This window comes from Ciconia boyciana, chromosome 2 (assembly GCF_034638445.1).
Source record: "Ciconia boyciana chromosome 2, ASM3463844v1, whole genome shotgun sequence".
Lineage (NCBI taxonomy): Eukaryota > Metazoa > Chordata > Aves > Ciconiiformes > Ciconiidae > Ciconia > Ciconia boyciana.
In genome coordinates, this window is record NC_132935.1 from 2,576,199 (window position 1) to 2,602,680 (window position 26,482).

The following is a 26,482-nucleotide window of genomic DNA, read 5'->3' on the forward strand; positions in this document are numbered from 1 at the left end:
ACACTCGCATGTGTCTGCACTCACACTCAGGCACCAGCACTCACTTGTTCCCACACATTCACCCTTTTATATTCTTGCACGTATTTTGCACATGTGCCTTTATATGAATACATAGCATACACGTGTGGACATACAAGCCACCCTGAACCCCATGGTGCTCTGGCTCACAGCGCACACTCAGCACTGAGTTGAGGTTGGGAACCACACCACTGAACCCAAAGTCCCTTCCCAAGCGGGAGCATCCTCCAGGTCTCAGTGTCTGGCTTCTGCCAGTTCTGTAAAGGGAATTAATTTATTCCATCCATATTCCTGACTCCTTTTCTAGGGAAGCAAGGGAAAAGCTGGAGCATTTGATTCAAAGCCTCTGAATCCTCTCTCCTCTCCCCCTTTCCCTTCTGTTGAGAGCCATTAAACCATGCTCTTTTGGCAGGCAGCAGAAGCCCTGTATCTGCTGCTCAGCTTCTCTTGCATCCTGTGCTGTGAAAGGCGCTGGAGAATAAGCCAGCTCCTCCTTTGCCAGTCCCACAGACAATGCTGACTGCTGGGCAGTAGCTCAGCAAAGGCCAAAGAAGTGCGACTCCTCTCCCGAATGGGGATGGGCACAGCCCTGCGGTCTGCTGGTACCTTGTGCCAGCTGCTTTGTACTAACCAGGACCTGGACCACCTCTTTCCTGCAGCACCTGGAAGTCCAGGTGACAAGGTGTTCCAGGAAAAGGTGTCCTCAGGCTAAGGCAGATGCCTGGGAAAATAGTCCCATGGAAGTAGTTCTGCTCAGTGCTTCCAGCAGCCCCAGGTTGAGCAGGGAAGCTATAATCCTCAGGCTCTAGAGGTGTGACTGGGTTTCACTGCATTAGCCGTTTTGCCTACTCTCATCCAGGGCTAAAAAGGGTCTCCTGGGGCCATAATTCAATCTGCCCGGTTGCACACTGCAAGTACAGTCAGATAGGCTGAATTAGACAGTACTTTTAACTGAGTTTAACACAGGGGAACTAATGGGAATATTCAGATTAACCTCCCTGCGTGCCCCTCTGTAGACAGGCTTTGCAAGCACAACACTGCCTTCTTTCACAGACATCCCTCAATACCTCCACAGAAGCACTCGGGAAAGGCAACATTTGCAGGTGGAGCTAAAAATGAAGATGCTAGATAAGGGCAATGGACCTGGAACAGGGGTACTGGCAAACCCCAGCACAAACACCCTGCATGGGATCACATGAAGGGCATGTCACTGGCAATGTTGCTCCCCCACGGCCAGCTGGAGTGTTGCAGTAGAAAATATATAGTATATAATATGTCATGCATAGGTCCAAAGAGGAGAGAAGTGCTCTGATTTCTCACAGGGCTTTGGGGCTGCAGTAGATTCCCTTCCTATCTGTATCTGGGGGGACTCATCCATCTTCGTCAGCATAGGCACGCTGTGTTACCACTTGATGTACAGCTCTGGCAGGGCCATTAATGCACTAGGTGATGGACAGAAGAAAAGGGAATCTGTTTCCCGACTTTAGAAAACTTTTCTTCAAAAGACAGGCACTGGGAGATGGATCAACTGATGTAATGAGCAAAAAGTGTCCATGGGATGCTATATATACAACCTACCCTCTGTGACGTTTTTCTGGTGGCAAGGGGTAGTAGAAGAAATGGACCTATTGTACATGCCCTCCAAAGTAAACCAGTGAGTTAACCACCAAGACTGAGATTGCACTAAAGTCCCAGAAAGCACAGAAAACTTCCTACCTTTCTCTTTATCCAGTGCATCAAAGGCTTTAAAAAAGTAGGGTGAAGCCCATGGAGCCTACACTGTATTGCTCCTTGCGCTGCCTTGCATCATGCATCAGTGCACAACTTTCTTGTAGTCATGTAGAACATGCAGTCAGGAATTCGGACAGCTTAGGACTCTGTACATTATACTCTGGACATCCCACCCTGAAAATAGGAATTTCAGGCAAAGCAGCTGCACTGCAAGACTTGTGGGATGGCTGGACCATAAACACCTGAAAGAACCCAATTACCCTAGGGAAAAATTATGGTGCCTGACAGGCAATACCTCCTTCTAGGATGTTTTTGGGGCTCCTCTATGGTGTTCCAGACAAAATAAACAAACAAAAAACACTCCCACAAACTTACTATGACACTGCAGAGCTCTCCCTGTGGATTGCAATTCTGTGTGATCACCTTTCCGTTCTGCCAGCCCTTGGTCCACACAGCTCTATCAACCATCCCCTTGAAGGACCAATATACACCCTACACCTCAAGTGGTTCCTGTGTGAAAAATACAGCATCTGTGAGCTGTATTTTAGGATCCTGTAAGTTTCCAAATGGGGACAGATTGATAGTCTACATTGTTTGGCAGCATCATAAAACAGCGCTCTTTGCAGTTGTGAACCCTTGAGGGAGATTTCTGCCTGACCTCAGCTGGGCATCAGATCCAGCCCAGAGCCAGGAGGATGTAATTTAGCCTTGCCCCAGTAGCTGCTGCACTGTTCACCTTCTTCTCCACCCTAACCTTGCTGTGCACGGGGCACCTTCCTAAACAGTGAGGTCTGCATTTCCTAAGCGAGATAGGTTAAAGGCTTTAATTACTGGAACAGATGATCTTTCCCAAGGGAAGGTAAGAGTGTCCTTGAATCAAAACCACAGACTCCTGAGGCACTTTCTCTTCTAAGAGCAAAAAGCCTTTTATGCAAATATTTGTGAAGGTTTGGAAGGCCTCTCAAGATCAGTTATTATAATGTCTAGCTATTATTATGCTTGCCTTGGAGACAGAGAAGCAGAGAAAAGTTGGTAGGTGGAGCCAGGCAGCTCCTCTAAGAGCAAGCTTTCCTTGTGGGATGAGAGGTTCCCTGGCAATACAGACCTGCTGGATCCCAGCTTCTGCAGGTATGGGACTGGATTTCACGCTTGGCATGGCACAATGCTCTTTCATGAACCATGAGCTAAAATACAAGACCCAGCAGGCTCGCTTGGTCCCTGCTGTCACCAAGGCAGGGCATGCTGGAGGGGAGAATTAGCATTCACCTGTGGCTGTGGGTCTATCTATGGCACCAGACAGTCAGTCTAATCTCATGGTCTCTCTGCAGACACTTGATGGCTTGTGACTGTTCCCTTTCATCTCACAACATCCCCATCATTTGACCTGGTCCCATGCTCAAAGAATCCCAAAACCAACTTTGGAGGTCTGAGTACACAGACTTATCAGTCCCATGGGGTAGCAGGACTGCTCTGCAACACTAACTAGCCCTGCATCTTCCACTGCAGCCACGAATCAATGCTGCCACCACTAACAACAAGCTTTGGCAACTGTCTCACTGTTCCCCTTGCCACATGGCAGCCCTGTTGTGCACCAGAGCAAGGCAGGCAAGAAATACAAATCTGGTGATGCATAAGAACACGAAAGCACATAAGATGGCTGCATCCATCAACTCCCTCCGTCCTGTCCCAGCAGGAGAAAGTGGGCGCAGGAGACCAGATCCTGCCTAGGTTTTAACTTCAGCAAGGCTAAGCAGCTAATAATTACTCCAGATGAATACCCTTGGAGGAGAGCCAGAGAATCCCAAATCATTCTCCGATTTCAACTTTCAATTTACCCAGCTAGTGCTAAGCTCATTAATCATACTTGCAGCGCCCAACACAACAGAAATTAGTCCCTGATCTTCTCCCCTCTTATTTCATGACATGAGAAGTTGGGGGCAAGAGGAAGAGAAAGGAGATGGAGAGGTGCCACCCACGAATCTAGCAATCACTCAAAGGGGGTAGGATTAATAAATCAAAAATCCATTATTAATATTACAAGCTTAAATATCTATCTAAATGCAAATGAATGAACACTCGGGGGTTCTTCCTCTTTTTTTTTTTTTTTTTTTTTTTAAGTGCTCTGTTCAACAACTCCGTCTTGGAGGAAGCACATGGCCACATGATAATTGTCTGTTCTAATTGCAATTTTACAGTTCAACCCTTCACGGCCCATGGATTTTAAGTGGCCTTTAAAGGGCTGTGGCATGTTTTGGATGGGATTGAAAGCTCAGGTGGCTGCAGTAACAGGCAGGAGCTCTCATGTAAGGATTGCTTCCAGTTTCCTGCCTCTGTACCTGTTCAGTCACATCGGCTGCAAGGGGTTAAATCCAGAGGCTGGTTCACTGGAATCAGATGGAGTTTGGATCCCCAAGATCCGCAGCCTCAGATGGACGACTGCGAACATAGGGAAGGTCCCCCTGGCCAGCCAGCCTTGGAGCAGGATCATGGAGAGCCTGCAAAAGAGCAAGCTTAAGAGACAGCAGAGCCTTCTGAGCAAGCAACACCATGGCAGGCTGGCTTGGGCTGTACAGGGAATGTGGTGGGGTGAATAACAGACAGAGAAATGAAGATGTAAAGCCATTAAATTGGTCAGAGCTGGGAAATAGAATTTCCTGAAATTCACCCACTTGCACAACCATCTTATGAGACTGATCAATGGGAAAACCTCCAATTTAAAGAGAGGGGTGGCAGGAAGGAGAAGGTGGGAGCAAAGAGAAGAACCAAATAAATATGGATGAACCTCAGGGTTTCCTGGCTCAGAGTCACCAGTTATGATCTCTACCATGTACCAGGCAACAAACAGGTCCAGGGTGTAACCTAAAAATCCTTGCTCCAAATAGGAAACAGTTATCCAAAACTCATGTAAAACCCTTGAGAACTCCAGAGCGCCGTTCAAGTTTGAGGTGAGCGTTCAGGCCTGGAGAATAGGGTTGGCATAGTTTGCCTTTCATTAGACTTTCCCAGGAGGTGGCAGTGGTAGCAAATCAGCTTTAAAATGTGGTGCAAACAGCTTTGCAGCTCCCATTGCCAGAGCTCACTGGATTGCATCTAGCTTTGGAACATCCCCGTAGCAAAATCTTCTGACATCAGCATTTTAAACTTTTGAACCGCTTGAGATTGCAAATGTTGGCTGAAAACACTTGCAGACGTGCACACACACACCCCGACATGCACCGAAAGCAGAGTCTTAGCGACAACATTTGAGCAACCAATCTGCTGGGGTTTTGGAAACCATCCTTGACAACTGACCAACTGAACAACAGCGCCGGTGCCAAGAAATTGTCTGCTCAACTCTTAGCTACGAGCCCATCCTTTGATGCCGTGGAGTTGCAAGGATTAAAGACTAAAGCATTCCTATCACCCCACGCTCTCAGAGAGACGACAGGCAGCCAAACAAGCTGCCAAGCCTTGTGAGCAAGTATACGGAGCAGTCAGACCTCCCAGGACAAGGCTAGGTGACAACGCTGAACTGGGCACTGTTTTGCCTCCAGATCAGCAATGGCATTCGAGCTTCTCAAGCCATGTTCAGCACTGGGTAACCCTTCATCTTTCTCATACCAGGCACCTTTCAGTGCCAGCTCTGACAGATATGTACCCAGCCTGAATGCCACCACTCTCCCTCAGATCCAACCATGTGCAAACTGGATTTTGCTCTTTTCTTGCTCAGACTACAGCTAATTAAATCCAGCTCTGAGCATAGCAGGGAAACACCTCCATCCTTCTGGACATAACCCTCTCTCGAGAGCCTAGAAAGCCAAGAACAATGAGATGGTGGGCAGACCAGAAGGGGCATTGGTTCCAACTTCTGCCTTTACTTGCCAAAAAATGGATTTGTATACAAGTGCTTTAATCCCATTCCAGCATGGAGAGACAACAGATTTAGCAGAGCAGTCCAGTTCCTATCCAAGCCTCCTCCTGAGTCTACCCACCTATAGACAAGCCTCTACTTTGGGCTGACTACAGACTCAGTAATATAATAAAATCCCATTTTAGTAATTTCATGAAGGTTCACCTGCATCCTGATGTGTGAAGTCAGCATAGCACAGCAAGGGACAGACCTTGCTCCTGCATCCCAACCGTCTTCTAATGCTGGAGCAATTTTCACTACAACCCAGAGGGACCAGTTCTGCCCTGGGCTACAACATGGGTGTGATTTCACAAGCAGGGAGTCCCTGTGGGTTCTTCAGCTTTGCTTTAGATCCACTCATACATGCCAAATTAATCACAGACCAACAAAAATGGTAAGCTGACTGCAAATATGTTGCCCGCCTATGTGTGTATATGCAGCTTAATGGAGCATAAAAGGAGAAGAATAGAATCATTTTTTTAGACTCCACAGATAATAATAATAAATAGGAATAATAAATGCGGAGGTATGTGCCAAATGCATGAGATCTCAAGGAGAGAAACGGACTGTTAGCAGAAAAGAAGTCAGGTTGGTCCTCAAACTGAGAGACAAAAGCCAATGAAGTAAAAACACCACTAAAGAAAAAACTTTGTATCTTTATCAAGCTCACTCAGGATTTAAGATCACACTTTCAGAGTGTACTTTTTTTTTTTTTTTAAGATACGTGCTTCCCATATAGGATTTATGGTCCTGACTCTTTGTGGTAACTTTGGATTTCTTTTTTCCCTGCTGACCACAATCACATCACTCAACACCTCCTGAACAGCACCAGTCATTGCACGAATCCTGACAGAAATCATTTTTCTGTATCACAGCAGCACATTACCTACTTCACCACTGCAGGCTGTATTTGCAACAGTAGTCTCTGATTTTGCATTACTCTCCTTATGGTGAACAATTTGGGGTGAGCACTGAAGAGAGCCAAGCACTGCTATGTCGAGCTCAATTTAAGGCAACCTGCGAAGGACTCCACAGTCTTGGGTCTCAGTTCACATATTCCTCATGCAGGAAAATCCAATATTGGAAGAGTTAAAATAAGAGGCCACTTTTGCAAAATGCAGACTAGGGTCCAAAGCAGCAAAGGAAAATGCAAACACTCCTCCATGTGAGCAGAAGTACACATGAACATCCCTGCTTGGGTACTGAGAGATGTTTCCCTGGTACAGACACACAATGCTCCTGGCACATAGGGCTCTTCATGGGCTATACTGACAACATCTAATCGCAGATCTTTAAATATAACACCTAGTTCAACTGGCACTAAAAGACAACGCAGTAAGAATGGATGCATCTGTGTGAAGGAAGGAGCACTCCCCACCAGGGCAAAGGACTTTGTCAGCCGTGAAGGTGGACATAAGAAAAAACTAAGTAGAGCGAGCAAGTGGCTGTCACAAACTTACACATCACTGTTAAATTTGTGATTATTTCACCCCAGAAAGCAAATGGACCCATGAGAGTAAAGAGAAACCCACAGCACTCACCCATCAGTCTCATCCCACAGGATGCAGGTCTGGTTGGTGGTTCCCTGCCAGGAGAGAAGAAAGGGAAAAATGAAACAAATCAGTGCCGTGCTGTTTATAGGGTTATTTGGAGCAACTAGAATGAAATATGGAGGTCCTGTAGAACAGCTTCCACTACTCTAAGCATGGTGAGTCTGTAATACACAAGATGGGCAGTCGCAGAGCTGAGTCCTTGGAATAGCTTCTTTCACCCTTGGCTTGAAAGGCAAGAATAAAATGGGCCTCAGTTTTTTCTGCATCAACACCACTGCAGAAGGATTTGATTCCGCATCTTTCCTGACTCAACCTACTGATGTTCTTCCTTTTTCCTCCTTTCACACAGAATCCTTTTGCTGCTCCCTTCTGGAAAGTGGATCAAATACAGCATGTGTTTTTGTGGGATACAATACTCAGAAGAGCCACAGCCCTGCAGGAGGTGGTCACGTGTGTTTAAAGCCCCTTGGAAGAGCTTTACCACTGACTCCAGCTGCAGCTATCTTAGACTACTTTGGAAAATCCTTCCTGGAAAGTCCAAAGCAAAGACACGAAGCATCTAATATTCATGTTGCAGAGCATCGGGAGGACATCTGAAACCCACAACAACAACAGGCCTTGAGGTCTGTAAATGTCCATCAGATATATCTGCTTAGGGTTGAGGAGGGCAACCTGGAGGGTCTCTTTAACTGCCTAATAGCAACAGTAATATTCATGTCTCCAGGGGTATCTGAGGACTGCAAAGAACATTTCATGCATTAATGGAAATAACCTTTTCCCTCCCACTTTCCCTCCTCAAGGAAGATCATTGTTATAACCCATTTTTTAATGAGTGCACAGTTCTTCTTCCATGATCGTGCCCACAATGAAATGGTGTGAATTGGGACAAATATGCCCGCATTTCCCATGAAAGTAGTGCTGTCACCCTTCTCCTGAATTAGCAATGCCTGAGCAAGGAGCACAGAGCAGGCAAGGTTTGCAAGGCCGACCCATACAGTGCATCCTTGGCAGTGAGCAACAACAGGACACCAACACCAGCCCAATCTCAGGGTGTCAGTCGAGTGCCTTGGCAGCCTGCATGGAGATTGAAGGGTCCTGCATTGGGAAAGAGAGCTCAGAAGCCCAGGAAAACCACCTCCTTCTTTGCACCAACACATTTCTGCTGTGCAGAAGCAAACACAGCTGCGTGGTGGTGCAGATTTCCAGGAAAGACTTACATTGTATAGGTGGGAGAATTCAATTTCCAAGGGAGTGAGGAGAGACCGGGGAAATGGCTTCACAGTCACGGAGATGACTTTGGAGTTCAGAACAGTGCTGTTCCTGGGAAGAAGAGGGGAAAGAGATGCTTTAAAGCAGACTGAGGCAGAAGAGCAGTGAGTCCCACTGCATTCGTTGCTGGTGGTACAAGGTTTAGTGTACATAGTGCAGAAGGAGTTGGCCCCATTACTTTGAAATACCATCAAAGACACTTGCTGCTGATGGACCCCATCCTCTGCCCTTTGAGCTCCCCTCACAGCCACTCTATATTTATTCCTCCAGGAATCAGAACATTTTATGAACCACGTAAATCCCTAAAGCCATTGGACTTAAAGGCTGTATCTATGCTGGTAATAAAATGGTCCTGGACCCATTTTCTGTCCCTGACAGGAGGAAACAGAGCCCCGTTCATGTCCTTTCAAAAAAACCCCCTGTTTCTCTTCTGAAAGGCTGGCTTAATCTGCACTGCAGCAACTGTTGGGCAGGGGCATGATGGACTTTAACAGCATATCCATGGGGCAGCACATGATCCCTTTCAGTTCATTACTAGAGGCACTGGTATGTATCTCCTTCCTCTGAGGATCCAAAGCAAATGGAAAGAGGCCAAACCTTTCATGTGGATGTCTAGTCTGTGCCCAGACAAATACTCTAATAAATCTGGCAGCCCTAGGAGATTTGACTGTCGGGAGAGGTGATAAGGGAGGAGATATCTCCCATACCTGTGCTCCTGCTCCCTGGAAAGCCAAACCCGTTGTAGGCACTTCCCTGGACACTGGGCATCTAAATACACAGAGGTTCCTGGTGTTTCTGCAGCAGGAAAAGACTTGGGTGTTTAAATAAGCAAAAGGTCCCCACAAGCAGCAGTTGAAAACGCTGCCCCTCTAAGTTTACCATGAAGGAATCAGTAGTAGAGAGGTAGCCCAGCATCAGGCTGCTCCCAGCCCTTCCAGCACCCGTGGGCAAGGGAAATCTTTCCCTATCCAAATCTCCACCAAATCTCCAGGCATTGGCAAAATCTTTCACATTTCTTTCTGGGTCTTATCTTCCTTTTACAAAAGAATTACATGGAAAAGATTTGCCCTTGCTTAACAGCAAGTGGGTTAAATAAACCTCTCAAACCAAAAAAATCTTGGAATTGTCCATGGATGTGTAAGTGGATGCTCAGAAAGCCACTATTCTACCAATACCAGAGGGAACAACAACATTGTTGTAGCAGGGTAAAGAAAAAACAAAACACATTTTCCTTAAAAAAAGAAAACAAGAAAAAAAGAAAAAAAAGGAACAAAGCAATAAAGCACCAATATTAGTCTACAAAGGAAGAGTAAAGGGGGAAGTCAATGGGAGTAAATATCAGCTCTAAGCTTTGAAAGGTAGGCAGCTGTAAATAAGCTAAAAATGGGAGCTGCTGAAAGGTAAACACCAGTGCATGTCTTCATTAGTAGCTGGGTCTGTAAGGGTCAGTTCTTGGTTCAGTGCTGTTGAATATTTGCATGAGCAACCTAGATGACACAGAAACATCCTTTTGAAAGCTGCAGACCACGTGAGGATTGATGCGGTGAACAAAAGCAGAAGCAGCATTTGATTTTTCAGCTTGGCAAGTTGTTAGCACACAGAAGTTACTTGCGTGCAGACTGTGAAGGTTGCTTAATGGCCAAGTAGTCATAGGCCAAACAGAAGTTATCCCAGTGCATCCAAGAGTCGGGAAAGGCATCTGAGCTTGGAGAGTGCAAGGTCTGCACGCAGAGCTACAGGCTCTGCTCCAGGGAGCTGTGACCCAAAACGTACCCAGGGAGACTGACTTCAGTGCAAAGAGCTGTGACAGAAAGGTCAGAAGTTATCTTGTGCAGGAACAAGGAGATGAAGCAGTCATCTTCTCTCCGCACCCCTCCTTGACAGGATGCCACTGTACCATTGGGTCCAGTTCCACTTCAAGATGGGGAAACAGTGGAGAGAGTTCAAATGAGGGACACAAAATTGATCCAGGTGCTAGAAAACCAGACAAAAGACTTCTGTTGGAAGGCATGTCTGACAGTTCGTTGTATGTGGGGGATTTTTCAGTCGCCCACCCGAAGGCCCAGTGCCTGGAAGTGAAAGTCAGACAAATTCAGCCTTAAAATAAGAGACAGCCTCCTAGCAGAGAAGGTAATTAAGCATCTGAGCAGCTTTCCGGGGGAGGTGAGGGACTCGGCATCACAGGGAATCTTTCAGGAAGAAGATGAGTCGTCTTTTGTAAAAGCATGTCACAACCCAGCTTCTGGGAAGAAAACAAAACAGATCAAGATCTGGCTTGGACAGGAGGTCAGACGAGCTCAGAGGGCTCCTGTGTGGCTGTAAAGAGTGTGTGAACAGCTGTAAACATGCTGTTTGGTGCACGGGGCTGTCAGGTACCAGGTTGTTGACTCTCCAACTGCTGCATGCGTACTCTGCAGCATTGCTCAGCTGGGACCAAGCACCACTCACCTCCCTGCCTTGAAAAATCAGGCATCATGTGTATCCCATCTCAATTGTCACAGCTGCCAAGAACCACAGGGCTCTCCGGATCCAAGGGGACAGAGTAACGAGTGGCTTCGATAAGGAATTGTTGCTTGGGAGAGGTAAATGGGGACAATTAGGAACAGCTCAGCCAGTGCTGCTTGCTGAGTTAAATCTACATTTTTTTCTTTTAGGAAAAAATCATTCTTCATTGAATCAATGTGGTCAAAACCAGGATCTGGGTCCTTCTTGCTTGTGTGTACCCAGGAATAGCTGCTCTCCTTTGTAGTCAGAAATATTTTTACCCCGTAGGCAGGTGCTATACAGCTACATGGTTATTTAAAGACATTCCCCTTTTGCTGTGTCCATTTGCACAGTAGTGAAGTAAGAGGTACTGTTCTGGTGCTGCTTCTTTTACTTCTTTTTTTTTTTTTTTCCTTTGACTCTGCACAGGTGATTCAGGGCTCTGGACCTTTTTAAAGAGGGTAGAAATTAAAGGATAGAAAACTATCCTTTAATTAAGGAACGTCTTAAATCAGATCTCCCGTGGGAATGCTGTGCAGAGGCTGTGGCTGCTGCAGCTGCTGGTTATCAGAGCTCATTCACTGCTTGGCCAGAGAAAGCTGAAATACCGCTGGATCATTTGAGCCAATGATGTTTATTGCCCTTCTGATCTAATTCCCAACGCTGTAATGGAAGATATTACAGAATACAGTTGGCTGGCTTGCTAATTCCTCTCTGCACTCACTTGGAGCTCTTTTGCCATTGCCAGTGGTAAATCTGTAGGTATTTAAATGATTATCGGTAAGGAGAGATGCCCTGGTGTTTATGGTAAATGGGCTCACGCTAATCAGTGCAGAACAGATTTAGAAGGTGCCTTAGGATGCTTAATTTACTGCTTCAGTACTAGCCTCGGAAAAAAAGAACGAGATAGCGAGAGAGAAAGGGAGAGGAGTGAAGAAAAGGAAAGGGAGTGCTGAACACAAAAGCTTCGGTGCCTGAGGCAGTTTGCAGCGGCCGGGAACATGGTAGACATGTGCAGCCAGGCGTGCTGCTATGCTCCTTTCCCCTCTCTGAGCCTGTCTTCTGCCGTGATGCTCTCAGAGGGCTCGGCGTGGCTGGCAGCTCCCCAGGAGTTTGGGAGGATCAGGGCAGCTGAGCTTCCCCCATCTGTCAAGCCCCCCAAAATCCCTCGTGATGAGGAGGGCAGCGTGAGAATCCATTCCTGGAGGGCAAAGGGTGGCAGGCAGCTGGCAGGCAGCGGTGTGGCAGTGGCAACAGCACTGTGCCTCCCCTCATATCTGGGATGCACGGCACTGCACATGGACGCAGAAAACCTTCCTGCCCATCCAGCAAGCGATGTCTGTGATGCATGAGCCTGGCCCCGCCTGAACATGCAGCATCAGTCAATGGGGGTCAAAATATTTGCACTGCTGTGTCAAAGTCTGTCTCGTACCCAGTGACCTTTGCTTTTTCCCTGAAAGACCAGGGCTCTGCAGCCAGAGGGATCAGCAGGAAAGCCTGGTGATTTCTCAGCTGCTCGCCCTCCCCAGGCAGCCCCTTTTACCTCTGGAGGGAGAGGATGTTGCCCATGTTCCGGTACAGCACAGTCCCCACAACGAAGACGGAGGAGTCGTCTGTCTCTGCAGGACACCAAAGGAAAGGGAAAAAGACAACAATACTGAGACAATCAGGATGTCAGCTGTCCCCATGGGACACCCAGGTGCAGGTTAGACCTCGCATGGAGGGGCTCTCTATTGGGGCATGGCCAACACCAGCATCACTACAGTGGGATGCAGTGCCTGCTGTTACCACACCAGGTCTCCATCAGTCCCAAGGAAGGGCTCAGTGCCTTTGGGGTGACCTGGCACCCCAGGCATCTGCCCTCATGCAAGGCTCACTCATCCCAAATGACCGGCCTGGTGATTCCCCATTTAGAAATCCCGCTAATCCCTCTGACAGCACCACAGTGGGAAAATCTGCAGGGCGGAAAGGTCTCTTGCAGCCACCCAGAGGCATTTGGACCCATCCACAGCTATCAAGCCATCAGAGAGAAGAGCTGCACTCAGGCCGACAAGGGCAGCTGAGAAGGGGACGTGTCCCACTGTGCCTGGTCTGACCCCACAGCTTGTGCACTGCCTTGGGGGTCACGGGGGCCACAGTCCCAGATGAGCCTCTGAATCATCTGTGAGACCTCTGAGCATATCACTTGACCTCCTCCTCCTCCACCGCCTCACGGTACCCAGCTGCAAGATGCAAGATTTTCCCCAGAAAAAGCACAAGTGACAGAGGCAGCCCTGCAGCTGAATTTTTTAGGGGAGAAAAAGCAAGTGGCTGGGTGAAAAGCAGAGCTGAGGAAGCCTAGGGAAGCGCCCTGAGGTGGGGTTTCTCTGATGTCTTGTACTGAGGTTGAACTTACAGTGCGCCCGCTCCATCAGTGCAGGGCAGACACAACTCTGCGTGTCTGTCTTCCTCTTTGTCAAACTGGGCTCAAGTGAGTAGCTGGTGAAAACATAACTAGGAGAGACTGACAGACAGGCTTGCAGAGCAATTGCATAAGCCTTGCTTCTTTAGGAAAGCTGGCACAGTCTTTTGGCCTTTCCCATGAATCCCTATGCAAACAAGGATCCTGCTCCCTTCAAAGAGAATTTTCCCTCTTTGTGCTCAGAGGATGCAGTAGGGCATTTACAGAAGAAATGTGTGCTCCTATGAGACAGAGCAAGCAAAACCCTAAGGCCCACAGGCTGGGTTACCACAGCACCCTCCCAGGAAGGCAAAGAATCTTGGTTGTAATAGAGGTGGAAGCTTGTCTCTTTTGGTCTGGGACAGATCTTAAATAATGCAGGTTCCCATCAGTCGTGGTGTACAAAAAAGAAATCCTCTGACGTGCTACCCAGCTGAAACAGCATTGCATTTTGGCCATGTAACACCTCCCCAGCGATGTTCACTCACCAGCAGTATTTGCACAGCCCGCAGCCCAAGAGACTCATCACCCAACTATATAAATTAGTGCTGGCCCACTGAAGTCAACTGTGCAAAGTCAGCTCCCAGCAGTGAGGAGGTCTGTTTTTGGTCTTGCTAAGCTGCCTGTCTCCATCACTTTGCTCAGGATAGCTGCCCCTGTTCCCTGCGGCTAAGGAAAGGTGAGGATCAAAACTGACAGAGGTGCATCTCCACTGTTAATCACTGAGTAAATCCTCAAAAAGATACCACCAGCGCAGGATGCTGAACAAGGCAGAGGCAGTACAGCCCTGAGTGGTACAGGACACCATGGAAAGGTGAGGACCAATGGGAAATTGATTCTTTGGGGCAGACCATCACATTGACTACTACTTGGGGCCCTATAGCAGCTCTATGTGAAGATGCTTGTAATAGAAATCTGGAAAACAGGCCTGTGAGGAAGCAGATGAGGCCTCCTAGGACAGCCCTCAGCCCCAGAGTAGGATCAGCTCTGCCTATGTCTGGTGCCAGCAGTTTGTCCAACAAGTGATTAAAGGTTTCCAAAGGCTCCACAACTTCCTCAAACAAGCTGCAATAACCCTCCCAATCTGCTCCAACTTCTCCCAGGAAGATAATTTTGTCTTTAAGGCACAACAAAACACAAGGACTGCTGGACATGATCCTTGGTCTGCCAGTGACTCACTGTTTACTGCTGGGAGTGTCACTTAGCTGTTCTTGGCCTCAGATTCCCCAGATAGAAATGATGGCTGAGTTGTTTCCATCCACAGTAGGGGGATGGAAGACATGACAAGACATCCTGGTATGACAAGAAGAGGCCAAAGGTCTTCTGATAGCAACAACTCACAGCCTTTGGCCTCTGTTCCAAGGAAGGACAGCACAGCCTGATGCAGCAGCCAGAAGCTTGCTGGCTCAAAGCCACTAGTGCCATACACAGCACCAGGGCATATACAAGGAAAACCCACTGTCCCAGCAACAGGCCCAGCTTAAAGTCCTGCTTTTGAAAACCCAGGGCTTGGGTTTGAAAACCCAGGGCTTGAAAACCTTGCCAAATAATAAAGGTCTCTGCCAGAAGATGAGCACCTTAAGTGTGTTGGTTCCTGGGACTCACATCCAAGTAAAGGCTGGATGCTCCAGCAGAGCATCCCAGAACCCTTCAGGTTTCCTTTCAGATCTGGCAGTGAGGCCAGCTTGGCTGATGCACCCAGCACTCCCACCTCCACACTGTGGCTCATATGCACGCCCTGCTGTGGAGCCAGTGACCTCAGTGGTAAATGCCCGTGCATTTCATTTCTGAAGGCAGAAAATTTCACACAGCTGCCGTAAACCCACAATCTAGCAAAGCTTGTCCATGCAGCAGACCCAGACCCATCGGTTGCTCAGCCTTACATGCTGACCCCCAGCTGCTTACCTTTACATGGCCCTGTCAGGCCTGGATCCAGTCTTGGAGAGCGTCTACAGTATTGTTTGCCTACATGGCCATTGTGATAGGTAGCAGAATCGTCCCCTGAATGCACTTGCCTTCCTTATACTGGTTAACCATACCTATATGGTACCCACAGTGACAACTAGCATTCCCTACCCCTAATGGCAATCCGGCATATCTAGGGAGGCATGAGAGACTCATTTCAGCACCTAACGTGCCCTGCAGAGGACGGCAGACTCAGCTCAGCACCCACATGCATCAAAAACAGAGTGACCCAGCAGACACAGGGGTGTGCTCACTTTTTCCCAGGTTCAGAAACCTTGGAAGAAGGAATCATCAAAGGAGTGTTGCTCTGAGTTTTTGTGCCAAGTCCTGCTCTTTTCTAAAAATGCTGCTTATTTAGGAGAAGATGTACATCCACATCCAGGCACTGAGCCTGCCCCTGAACTTTTACAAGTTGTTTAGATTTGACGCTTGGTCAGGCCATATATGAAAGCCTTATTTGCACCCAGTAATGCTTTTGGTGACCAAGGTTTTGTGAACAAATCCAGCTCAGCTGGAAGGAAAATCTGATCAGCCAAATGGAAGGAACCTCTCTTAGAAAATGAAGAAGAAATTTTGTTCTGGAGTGCTCTGGCTGTGCTGCCTACCTGTCAGCCCCGAAGACAGGATGCTCTTGGAGACAGTGACCTTGTCTTCTGAGTTCTTGGCCCAGTCCACCATGCCCCTCCAACCTTTCATGGGGAAGGTGATGTCAGTTGCTGCATTAGCAGGCAGTTTGTGAATGCCGAGGACTAGAAGGAAGCAAGAAATAAAGCTGTAAGCAAAACCAGCCTCAATAAATTCACATGTGCTGAAAAACCCATTGGAGGCAATAGTGGGAAACCAGATAGCAGAACGAGTGAGGTTGGATCTTGATAGCTATAGGAGTGATGCTGTCTTCAGGTAATGTCTATGCATGAAGGAAGATAACACTAATTGTTAGGGTTCATTCTTCTGTTCATTCAAAAGAACCTGCCTGCACTAAACCTAGCAGAAGAGAGGTCAGTCTACTCCAGCATCCTGTCTCCAGGAGTGGCCAGTAGCGACTGCTTAGAGAAGTGTGAGAAAGAACAGAGCAAGACATCTCGGTCTGTCTTCCCAGCTTCCAGCAATCAGCAGGACTTCCTCAGCTAGTGGCTGTATCCAGACCATCAACTTTAACAGCCACCAACGGACCTCTCCTTTATGCATTTTCCTAATCCCATCATGAACCCATCTGTACTTTTTGGCTTCTGCAACATCCTCTGGCAACAAGTTCGATGCTGTGATTGTGCATACGGCATAAATCAAATACTGCCTGCTGTTTGCTTGCTGCCTGATCACTTCATTGGCTGTTGTGCAGCTCTTGTGTTAAAAAAATAAAAGGAGGCAAATAATTCTGCCCAGTTTGTCATCTGTTCTCCATTCATGGTTCTATAGATATCTCTCAGATCTCTCCGTGGACATCTCTTCTTCACGCTGAAGTCCTAACTTATTTGGAGAAAAGCCACCCCATATTTATGATCATCCATGTCTTTCCCCAGACCTTTTAATGTTCCACCACCTGCTGCCTTCCCTCCTTCCCTCCCCACAGCCCAGGTTATACATATTGCACAGTAACTACAGCTCCCTGGGGTCTCTACCCAACACGGGGAGTGCAAATCAACTCACCCAGATTGTCCGTCACTTGGTAGGAATCCCGGAAATCTTTCATGCGAAAGCCGATGACATCAATGAAATCCTCCACAAGCCTGAACAACTCCTTGGCATTTGGCCCTATCTGCAGAGAGAGGGAGAATACTTAGTAGCACAGATACTGAACAGCACAGCACGAGTTTCTCTGAGGGCAGACGTTTCTGTCCTCATACGTGTACTGGAGGCATACGCTGGGTATAATGGAGTATAATGGAGCTGTGAAGAATGAGGACTGAGAAATCCTAAAAGGAAGCCTAGAAAAATAAAAACAAAGGGGCAAGAAATAATAAGATGTCATTCAGATTGAGAAAACCTAGAGTGGAGGGCAATACCCCAAAGCAAAGGGAAATATCTGGGACTCTCTGAAGCAGAACATAACCTGTCCATCTCCTTTGCTTCCCTAGGATTACCTCTGCTGCCAACAACCCCATCCAGAGCAGATAAGATACTTCTGATGTTCATTACGGCCCTGTTCCTGCAGTTAATGCAAGAAGAGAAACACACTGGGACAGACCCTTAGCAGCCATGATTTAATGTAGCTCCAATTTCTTTCCAATTCCATTGGCTGGAGTATTTGGCCCAACCTAGCTGTCAACAAGCCAGAGGCATTTGCAATTGCACATCCAGAGACATCATGCCAGAGAGTGAAGATGTGTTCATGTTGATGTGTTGAAGCTTTGCCCTTTGTCAAATTCTGAGAGCCTTTCCCAAGCCTTAGACTTCCCTGACACTCAGGTACTGTGATACTTGGCCTGAGAAACGTATTTGGGCTACTTCTGATGGTATATGTACGTTACCTACTGAGAGAGAGTCCACAAAACATTACCCCCACCAGGACAGTTAATTTTGCTATCACTCCACTGAAGCAGCCATACCAAAGGACGTCCATGGTCAAATGTTGAATCTCAGGCACACATAATTCTATCCAGGAAATCATCACAGTCTGGTTTTGTGCTTTCCTGTTTTGTTGGCAGGATCTCACTCTCCAAATAACCAAGTTGCTTCTTCTTGGCTCCAGGCCATCTTGGAGCTTCTCTGTCTCTTTTTTCATTCCTGGTGTTTCACCAATGATAAAGACATTGACAATAGTTCTGTTTTGCCTGTATTTTGCCAGGCTTACACAAGGCAGTTAAACAATAACTAGTTTTCCAGTGACAGATTTCATAAAAGATAATCCACCTGAAATGAGCTGTGCTGACTACCTGTCTTTTCCCCATAGTAAATTTGCCTACAGGGGCTTAGCAAATACCATGAGAGGCTGAAGAAAAGCAATTCAGCTCCTTATATCTCTTCTTTTCCTTTTCCACCACTTTCACAGAAGTTTTGGTTCCTCACTGTAATCCAGACCTCCTGAGGTGGCTGAGCAGAGCTGAAGGGACAGCTGGAGACAAACAGGACAGCACGACAGCAGGATGGGATGGAGGAAGAAGGAAGGCTGAGCTGGCGAGTGTATGGGCAAGGAGCACAGGGGTGCCTATGCATGTCTCTCTCTGTCTATCCGAAGGAAGCTTGGTAAGACTAAAACTGTATCAGTATCAGATCAAAAAGTCCTGCCAGTACAGCAGGTGTGCACATAATGAGGAGAAGTGAGTGAGGAAGCTATTTTTAACAGTATACTTTTATATTCTATTACAGATTGAAATCACAAGGTCAAGTTAACCCCAGGCTGCACTGGCCATTGTCTTTCACATTTCTATCATATAATGGCCAACACAATCTCCTCAAAAAACACAGTAGCCCTTCTCTCAATACTTTTCTGGGTTGTTTTGGTTTTTATTTTCCTCGAACAACAACTTTGCCTGAGGGGCCACTCGACACTGGGATGTGAGGCTGTGATGAAGTTGGGTTTACTTTTAATGAGCGAACTGGGAGCCAAAGACCTTGTTTTAAAAGAACTGGTTAATCTTGTGAAGCATGGGGCATGAGTTTGGTCCAGCAGCTTTGAGGGAGAAGGACAGAGACTGCCAAAACCTCTGTTGTCATCCAGTGCCTGAAGATTTCTGTGTCCTAAAGTCATGGTGTTGGCTGTCATCTCGGTTCCCACTAAAATATACACCAGGCAAACATTCTCCCCATGATTGTCCCACTCCTCGTGTAGGTTACAGCGATGCTGGGAGTTGTATCTATCTATAGGTGCAAAGAGCAGATTGTACAGGGAAAGCCAGTGGGAACGAATTGCCACAGAGAGTAAGCTGCAGCTGTTTTTAAGGGGATCAACAAGGTTTCCCTGTTGTCATGACAACTTGACAGTCTCCTCTGCTCTGTGCTGAAATATGTACACGCACCTGTAGGCTTGAAACTGAGTATTTGGTCACAGACTCAGAGAGTCACAGAATAGTTGAGTTTGAAAGGGACCTTGGAGGTCATCTGGTCCAACCTGCCTGCTCAACCAGGGCCATCTAAAGCCAGTTGCCCAGGACCATGTCCAGATGGTCCTTTATCTCATCTGGAGCCAGACCACATCATCGTCTTCCAAATGCAATGGGAAATCACCAGATCTCAGGGAGAAAAGAGGAGAAGAACAGATTCACAAGGCTGCTCAGCTCCTGGTGGAGTTCCTGTTGTATGAAGGAATTCTGTTCAGGTTCCTGTCTCATGTTCTGGACTGACAACAATTGTGCCAGCACCTGCTGTTAAGAGTTTTTCCCAGAGGACTTTCCTGGTTGGTGTGAGTACAATTGGACTCCGGGGTTGCTTTTTGTGCTGGGTGATTTTTTCTTGATTGGTATTTCCACACCTCTCCAAGGAATTTTGTAGCAGCAACAGATGGTTAAAAAGGAGCTGCCACGTTCTGATCCACATCTCTGGGTACTTTCCACAGGACTGATCTCTCACAAAGGCTGCGTTATATTCCTTGTCCAGGTTATTTTTCAAGCTGAGACCAAGGCGAGCTGGTGTTTCTGTTCCAAGATGCAGAACAAACGTGGAAGGAATGAGCATTAACATGGGCCTGTCCACCAGAGCATCCACCAGACCTGCTGGTCTGAGGCAGAACTATTTCACTCTGATGCAATCTACAAAGGCTGTAGTGAGATGACAGCATCGAGCAGCCCAAGGGCTCACCAAGAGAATGGGAAAAGGACAAAGGAACAGGTCTCACACAAGCCCAGAGAATTCAACTGGGGCATAAGAGACAAGGGGCAAATAAGACAGAGAAAGAAAAACAAACAATGCCTTCCCCTGATACACGAGAGTTTAACCACTGAGTTATTCAGCAGGATCCCCAACATTGAGAGGAGAGAAATAAAGTAAAATAGAACTGAACCCTTGTTCAGCTCATGCTGAAAAGAACCAGAAGCTCAGCTGAGCAGAGCCCAGCTCTGAAGTATGAAAATCCTGCCTGTCCCGCATCTTTTTAGCCAGGAACTCAAACAAGTTTGGCAAGAGGAGAAGAAGGGAATTATGGCAAGCCAAGAGGGTTATCAACTCCAAACCCAGCCTGAGCTTTGAGAGCTGTCCCAAGTTTGGTATTCACCCCAGTTTTTCACTGTTCTTCATGCAAAGACTCTGGCTTAGTGCAGAGATCCTGCGGCTCACTGAGTTACTCCATAAATATGACTCAGGTTGGCACTGACCTCACCCACATGACCAGTTGCATGAATCAGCTGATTGGCAGTCAACTCTGAAGCTGACCACAGCTGACCATGTCTGGGTTGTCTGTCTCTTTCGTCATGAGGATTTATCCAAGGAGAACAGCATTGGTGGATGGGGATATTTTGTGGTCTGTGGTTGAAAAACATACATGTTGCACACAACTCATTGTGGGCAAGAAGAGCTAGGAGGTCATGTAGACACTTGGAAATTCCCCTTGTCATGGCTTAAGCCTATGCTGAAAGCCTGTCTTGTTTCAGGGAAGGTGCTGAAGGTTCATACCAGCTGAGCTTCCTCCCATTTGTCCCGGTTTTCCTCTGATAAAAGATTGCTGATGATCTGGACAAAGTTCTGGAGAAGGGAGACAAAAGAGGAAAAAAGGGGTGGTTAGCCAAATGTAGCACAGGCTAGGAAGGACACAGTGATGTGCGAGGAACATGTGAGAATCAGCCATGCTCCAATAGGGTTCTCATGGTCCCATTCCCAAAGGATCCCACAGTATTTCACAGGCCTCTGCCCCCAAGGATGTTAAGGAGCCTTTTTCCAAAGGCCTTCACTTTGATTATTATATCTGATAAGGCATTGGACTGGGAATATATCTTGTATCCATTACTAAAAGGTTTTAAGAGCAGATTAAGTAGATGTCTGTCAGAAACCAGTTAAAAACAGATGATCTTGCCTTGTATAAATCCCTTCCTATCCTATTTTCACTTGGACAGAAAATACTCCAGCTTTTCATCACCATTGTGTCAGCTACAAAGGAGGTAATCAAACCCTGAGCCCTGTGCATGCACACACACCTGTAACCTAGCCTTGGTCTCCAGGATATGCATCTCAGCTCACCTGCACATCCCCAGAAGTTGGGCTATGATAAGCCCTACGGAAGATCTCTGTCATGTTCCTGAGTACATCGATGGTGGACAGCAAGTCCCCACTGTAGCTGGTTCCATCCTGGGAGATTTCCACAAGGTTTTGGAGCACTTCTGACAGCCCATCTCCCATCAACCCACGCTGAGCTTTGGAAAGATGTTCCCTGGTCTGAGAAACAGAAAGAAACATGACAAACACTTTAGGGACAGTCAAAGTCAAGTTAATGAGCTCAGTGAAGGAATTGCTGGGGGAAGGTTTTTGACCTTCCTTGTATTTCAGAGTGCAGATTAGATGAATGTGACAATCTGTCGGCCCGAGAGCCTGGGATATTTTTAAAATGGCAGGAGAGCAGAAGTGAAATCTTCTGTATGCCCACAAAGGAAAGGTTGTGTGTAGGTTCAGAAGAGATTATTCTACTACACAGATGCTATTCTGTTCATAGTCCAAGGCCAGCTAACAGAAGATTTTTGCCCCCAAACCTTGTTTTCTTATAACCAAATTGGAACTATTTTAGGACAGACTGTAGCTTGTCCTGAACAGGAGAGGGTGGCTCTCAAAAAGGCAATGCCATTTTAGGGCAAGCCACAGGAGACCAGCAGAAATTCATCACAACAACGAATTTAAGACTAACGAAAAATAAGTGGCTTATTTAGAAGTGATATAGTCACAGCAATTCTTACTGATAATGTGATATGAAAAACCTGGTAGGACCTGGTTTCTGCCAGGCTACATATTAAAATACTTAGTGGGGAACCACCCTGTCCTGGTTTCGGCTGGGATAGAGTTAATTTTCTTCCTAGTAGCTGGTATAGTGCGGTGCTTTGGATTTTAGTATGAGAATGATATTGATAACATGCTGATGTTTTGGCTGTCGCTAAGCGGCATTTACATTGGTCAAGGACCTTTTTTTTTTTTTTTCCCCAGCTTCCCATGCTCTGCCAGGCGCCCAAGAAATGGGAGGGGGCACATCCAGGATAGTTGATCCAAACTGACCAATGGGATATTCCATACCATATGATGTCATGCCCAGTATATAAACTGGGGGAGTTGGCCGGGGGGTTGCAATCGCCGCTCGGGGACTGGCTGGGCGTCGGTCGGCGGGTGGTGAGCGGTTGTATAATTTTATTTTATTTTATGGTTTTTTTTTCTTTCCCTTTTCTTTCCCTCCCTTGGGTTTTGTTCCTCTTTCTCTCTCATTGTATTCCTTCTCATTATAATTTATTATTATTATTATTATTATTATTATTATTATTATTATTATTATTATTATTATTATTATTATTTTGTTCCAATTATTAAACTGTTCTTATCTCAACCCACGAGTTTTCTTACTTTTGCTCTTCCGATTCTCTCCCCCATCCTACCGGGGGGGGAGTGAGAGAGCGGCTGTGTGGTGCTTAGTTGCCAGCTGGGGCTAAACCACGACACACCCCTTGTCCATGGAGTGCCTATGCATCACAAGTTAAGCAGACAAAAACAGTAAGAGAAAAGCAGGGCAGAGCTGTCATGTCCCTTTCACATGGAAATAATGCTTTCCTTCTTTTTTGTAACTATAACAGTGTAACAAGCATTTGGTGGGATCCCAAACCTGTTGAGCTGAGAAGTCAGTCTGCCTTACCATCATCTGTATGTTCCTGTAATCAATAGAAACACACTTGATGTATGTTGGAGGCTCCCAATAAGCTATCCCTTCTTCATCTAAAATGCATCTTCGAAGGATCAGCCCTGAAGAGGAAAGAAACAAATATGGGAGTGAGGACAGCAGGATGAAAAGCCAAGCACCTTCATGGAGGTCACCCAGAACTGGTCAATGCATCCATGTAGGCACACCTACCAGCACAAAGGGCAGCAGGAACATCTGCAGATGGCTGAACAACACATGCAAACATGTAGGAGAGATTATTTTTATTTCCTTCTGCATTTTCTTATTGAGGGGCAGGACAGCAAAAGGAACTGGGAATGAAAACAAAACCTGACAAATTTGACATGGCTAGTCAAGGTGAAAGAAGGTTTCTTCTGCCCTGGAGGGCAGCTTTCTTCCTGAAGGAAATCCCGTGAGCCTCCCCAGGTGGCATGGTCTGGTACTTGCAACTAAACCACCCACGGTGACTTGTGCTGCCTACATAGTCTCATGGAGAATAAATATCCAACAGCACCATCTTTGCATCAGCTGAAAAACTCTGAAAGCTGCTTGCAGTCCTCCCCCAGGCCTTTCCTTAGCTTCAGTCTACAGTGAGTTTTGCAGCGTTAATCACATGCATTTGTGATGCAGAGGAACAGACATATCAGCAAGGAGGAAGAGGAGAGGGATCACCTTGCCCAAGCAATTATGCTGCCATTTGGAGAGTCTCTGAGGAGCAGACTTTGCTGGGTCCACAATCCCATCACTACTGCTAAATGAATCAGTGATCTTGCTATGGATACAGCCCTTCATCTAGGCTAGCATTTGGTATGACACTGACTGTCCCAGGATGTGTGAGTCAAAGAGAGAGCTACAGGATTTGTCTGTATCTGAAAACCCCACTCAAACTAAATAAAACCTTTACGTTCATTGCTGACACTGCTGCCCCCATTTCTGTTCCTGCCTGGGAGGGAGGAACATCCAGCTGAGGACAAACTCCACCACCAGCATGTCTTCTGGAGCATTCTCTGCACTGCTTTCCACTTCTTGGGGAACAGGTGGCCACGGTCACAACAGATAATACCTGGATGCCCAGACACTATCACTTTACACCACCATGGTCAGACCATCAATTTGAGGACCTGAAGACACATTTAGAGAGCTGCTATGGTTTCTAAGAAGGAGAGGAAAGCACCTAAGTGTGAGTGGACAATTCAATTCAGATATCCTGCTTTCAGATACTAGCTTCTTTTACGGGCAGTGGAAAGAAATATAATGCCCAATTCTAGAGGACTTTAAGCCCTACCTGCTTCTGCAGAGCTATTTGTAGATAATAGGGAGAACATACCACAGTAACCCTTAATTGCAAAGCTGTCCCAGGACTAAGCATAGGGAGACACCTCAGATTCTCCAGAATGAACCAAGAAGTTGTTGTTAAACAGTGAAGGACCACAGAAACCCGGAGAGAGTTAATTTAGCTCTGAGCGAAGGGAGGGAAGTCCATTTGCTTGTCCTGTCCTCCCACAACCAGGTTCTCTTCATCTAGGAGGCAAAGGATGAAGGATACCCTGAAGGTGGGCCAGCTCCCCAGCCAAGGCATGCAGTCATCCTTACCAGTAGCATTGCGAGGACACCGGACAGCTGCAGCATCACCAGCGGGCGTCTCTTTCCAAACCACAGAGGCAAGACTTTCCTCGTCACAGATTTCGTGGGGCTCTGCAAGGAACGAAAAATTCCATTGGTAAAGCCTCCTCCTCAGGAGGGATGTGGAAAAAGGAATAGAAAGAGAAAACAGGGGAGTGTGGTCTGGAGGGAACAGCAGTGTGGTGTGAGCCAAGAGACCTGGAGGTGAACTCCCAGCTCTGCAGCTGCTTGGCGCATGGCCCCTGACAAAGCCACTTAACCTTTCTGGAATTTGCTTTGCCTGTCTGAAAACTGAGTGTCCATCCATCCTGAGGATTAGCTTGCTAATAGACATGTAACAACCTGGGAAAGCCCACTAACACGCCTGCCTTGCCTTGCGGCAGCTCTTTGCAAGAAAGTTGTTGTTGCTACACCCTACTAAAGAGTTTTCTTTTCTTGCTTAAGGGGCTGATGTCCACCTTTTGTGGGTGAACTCCATGTCTCCAGACTTTATGCTTTCCATCCTTCAGGGTCATCACACAGGTTTTGGATTGGATGTGTCTGAAATAAGGCTCGGCATAAATAAGTTGCGGTAAGAATGAAGGAAAGAACAATAAGTAGACAAAAAAACAAAATGGACATAGCCTCTGTGTGGACTTCATTCAGGCCCTCTGTCTGCTGCCATCTTATGCGAGGACACAGGGAGAAGATCTGAGCACCAACAGGCTGGATTTGCATCAGCAGCTCGTTTCCAAACACTGCTGCAGAGTCCAGGAGACTGCAAAATGTGTTTTGAGACATCACAGAAAAAGCTCTTTGGAAGGAGGTTTTTGGATGCTTCTGTCTGTGGGTGGAGCTGAGTTGGTCCCAGAGTCGATGGGACCTGGGAAAAAACATTCACCGCAGGAGAGCTTTGTGCCAAGAAACTCATTACTTGCAGCATGTAAAAACGGAGAGAGCCATGAGGATGGTGTTAAAGCTATGTGCTGGTTTTGGCTGGGATAGAGTTAATTTTCTTCATAGTAGTTAGTGTGGGGCTATGGTTTGGATTTGTGCTGGAGACAGTGTTGATCACACAGGGATTTTTTTGTTACTGCTGAGCAGTGCTTACACAGAGTCAAGGCCTTTTCTGCTTCTCATCCCACCCCACCAGCGAGTAGGCTGGGGGTGCACAGGAAGTTGAGAGGGGACACAGCTGGGACAGCTGACCCCAACTGACTAAAAGGGATATTCCATACCATATGACGTCATGCTCAGTATATAAAGCTGGGGGAAGAAGGAAGGGGGGGACGTTCGCAGTGATGGCATTTGTCTTCCCAAGTTACACGTGATGGAGCCCTGCTTTTCTGGAGATGGCTGAACACCTGCCTGCCCATGGGAAGTAGTGAATGAATTCCTTGCTTTGCTTTGCTTGCGTGTGCAGCTTTTGCTTTACCTATTGAACTGTCTCTATCTCAGCCCACGAGTTTTCTCACTTTTACTCTTCCGATTCTCTCTCCCATCCCACCGGCGGGGTGTTAGCGAGTGGCTGTGTGGTGCTTAGCTGCCAGCTGGGGTTAAACCATGACAAGCTATTTATCACTCCTGAGGGTGGGGAGGAGAAAAAATTGTATGTATTGGTTTTCGATTACAGTTTTTAGTTATTGTGTATGTAAAACTACCAATAAAAAGGAAGCTGACTGTATGCCTGCAGCTGGAAAGGCAGCCACAAAGCGAAAGCCAACCAGCCGTGGAGCCTGGCAGCTGCCTGCTGAGCT

General features: G+C 47.0%; 1 protein-coding gene across 1 annotated transcript in view; it reads right to left on the reverse strand.

The window, feature by feature from the left end:
• The window catches only part of ADGRB1 (adhesion G protein-coupled receptor B1), a 278,797-nt gene that overhangs the window by 107,877 nt on the left and 144,438 nt on the right, over positions 1-26,482 (reverse strand). Inside the window, exons 9-17 of the mRNA XM_072851811.1 lie at positions 24,717-24,818; positions 23,100-23,206; positions 21,455-21,649; positions 20,894-20,962; positions 16,997-17,105; positions 15,955-16,098; positions 12,488-12,563; positions 8,409-8,511; positions 7,180-7,223 (exon numbers count right to left, since the gene is read on the reverse strand). Coding sequence (XP_072707912.1) covers positions 7,180-7,223; positions 8,409-8,511; positions 12,488-12,563; positions 15,955-16,098; positions 16,997-17,105; positions 20,894-20,962; positions 21,455-21,649; positions 23,100-23,206; positions 24,717-24,818 — 949 coding nt within the window. The remainder of the gene's footprint in view (positions 1-7,179; positions 7,224-8,408; positions 8,512-12,487; positions 12,564-15,954; positions 16,099-16,996; positions 17,106-20,893; positions 20,963-21,454; positions 21,650-23,099; positions 23,207-24,716; positions 24,819-26,482) is intronic.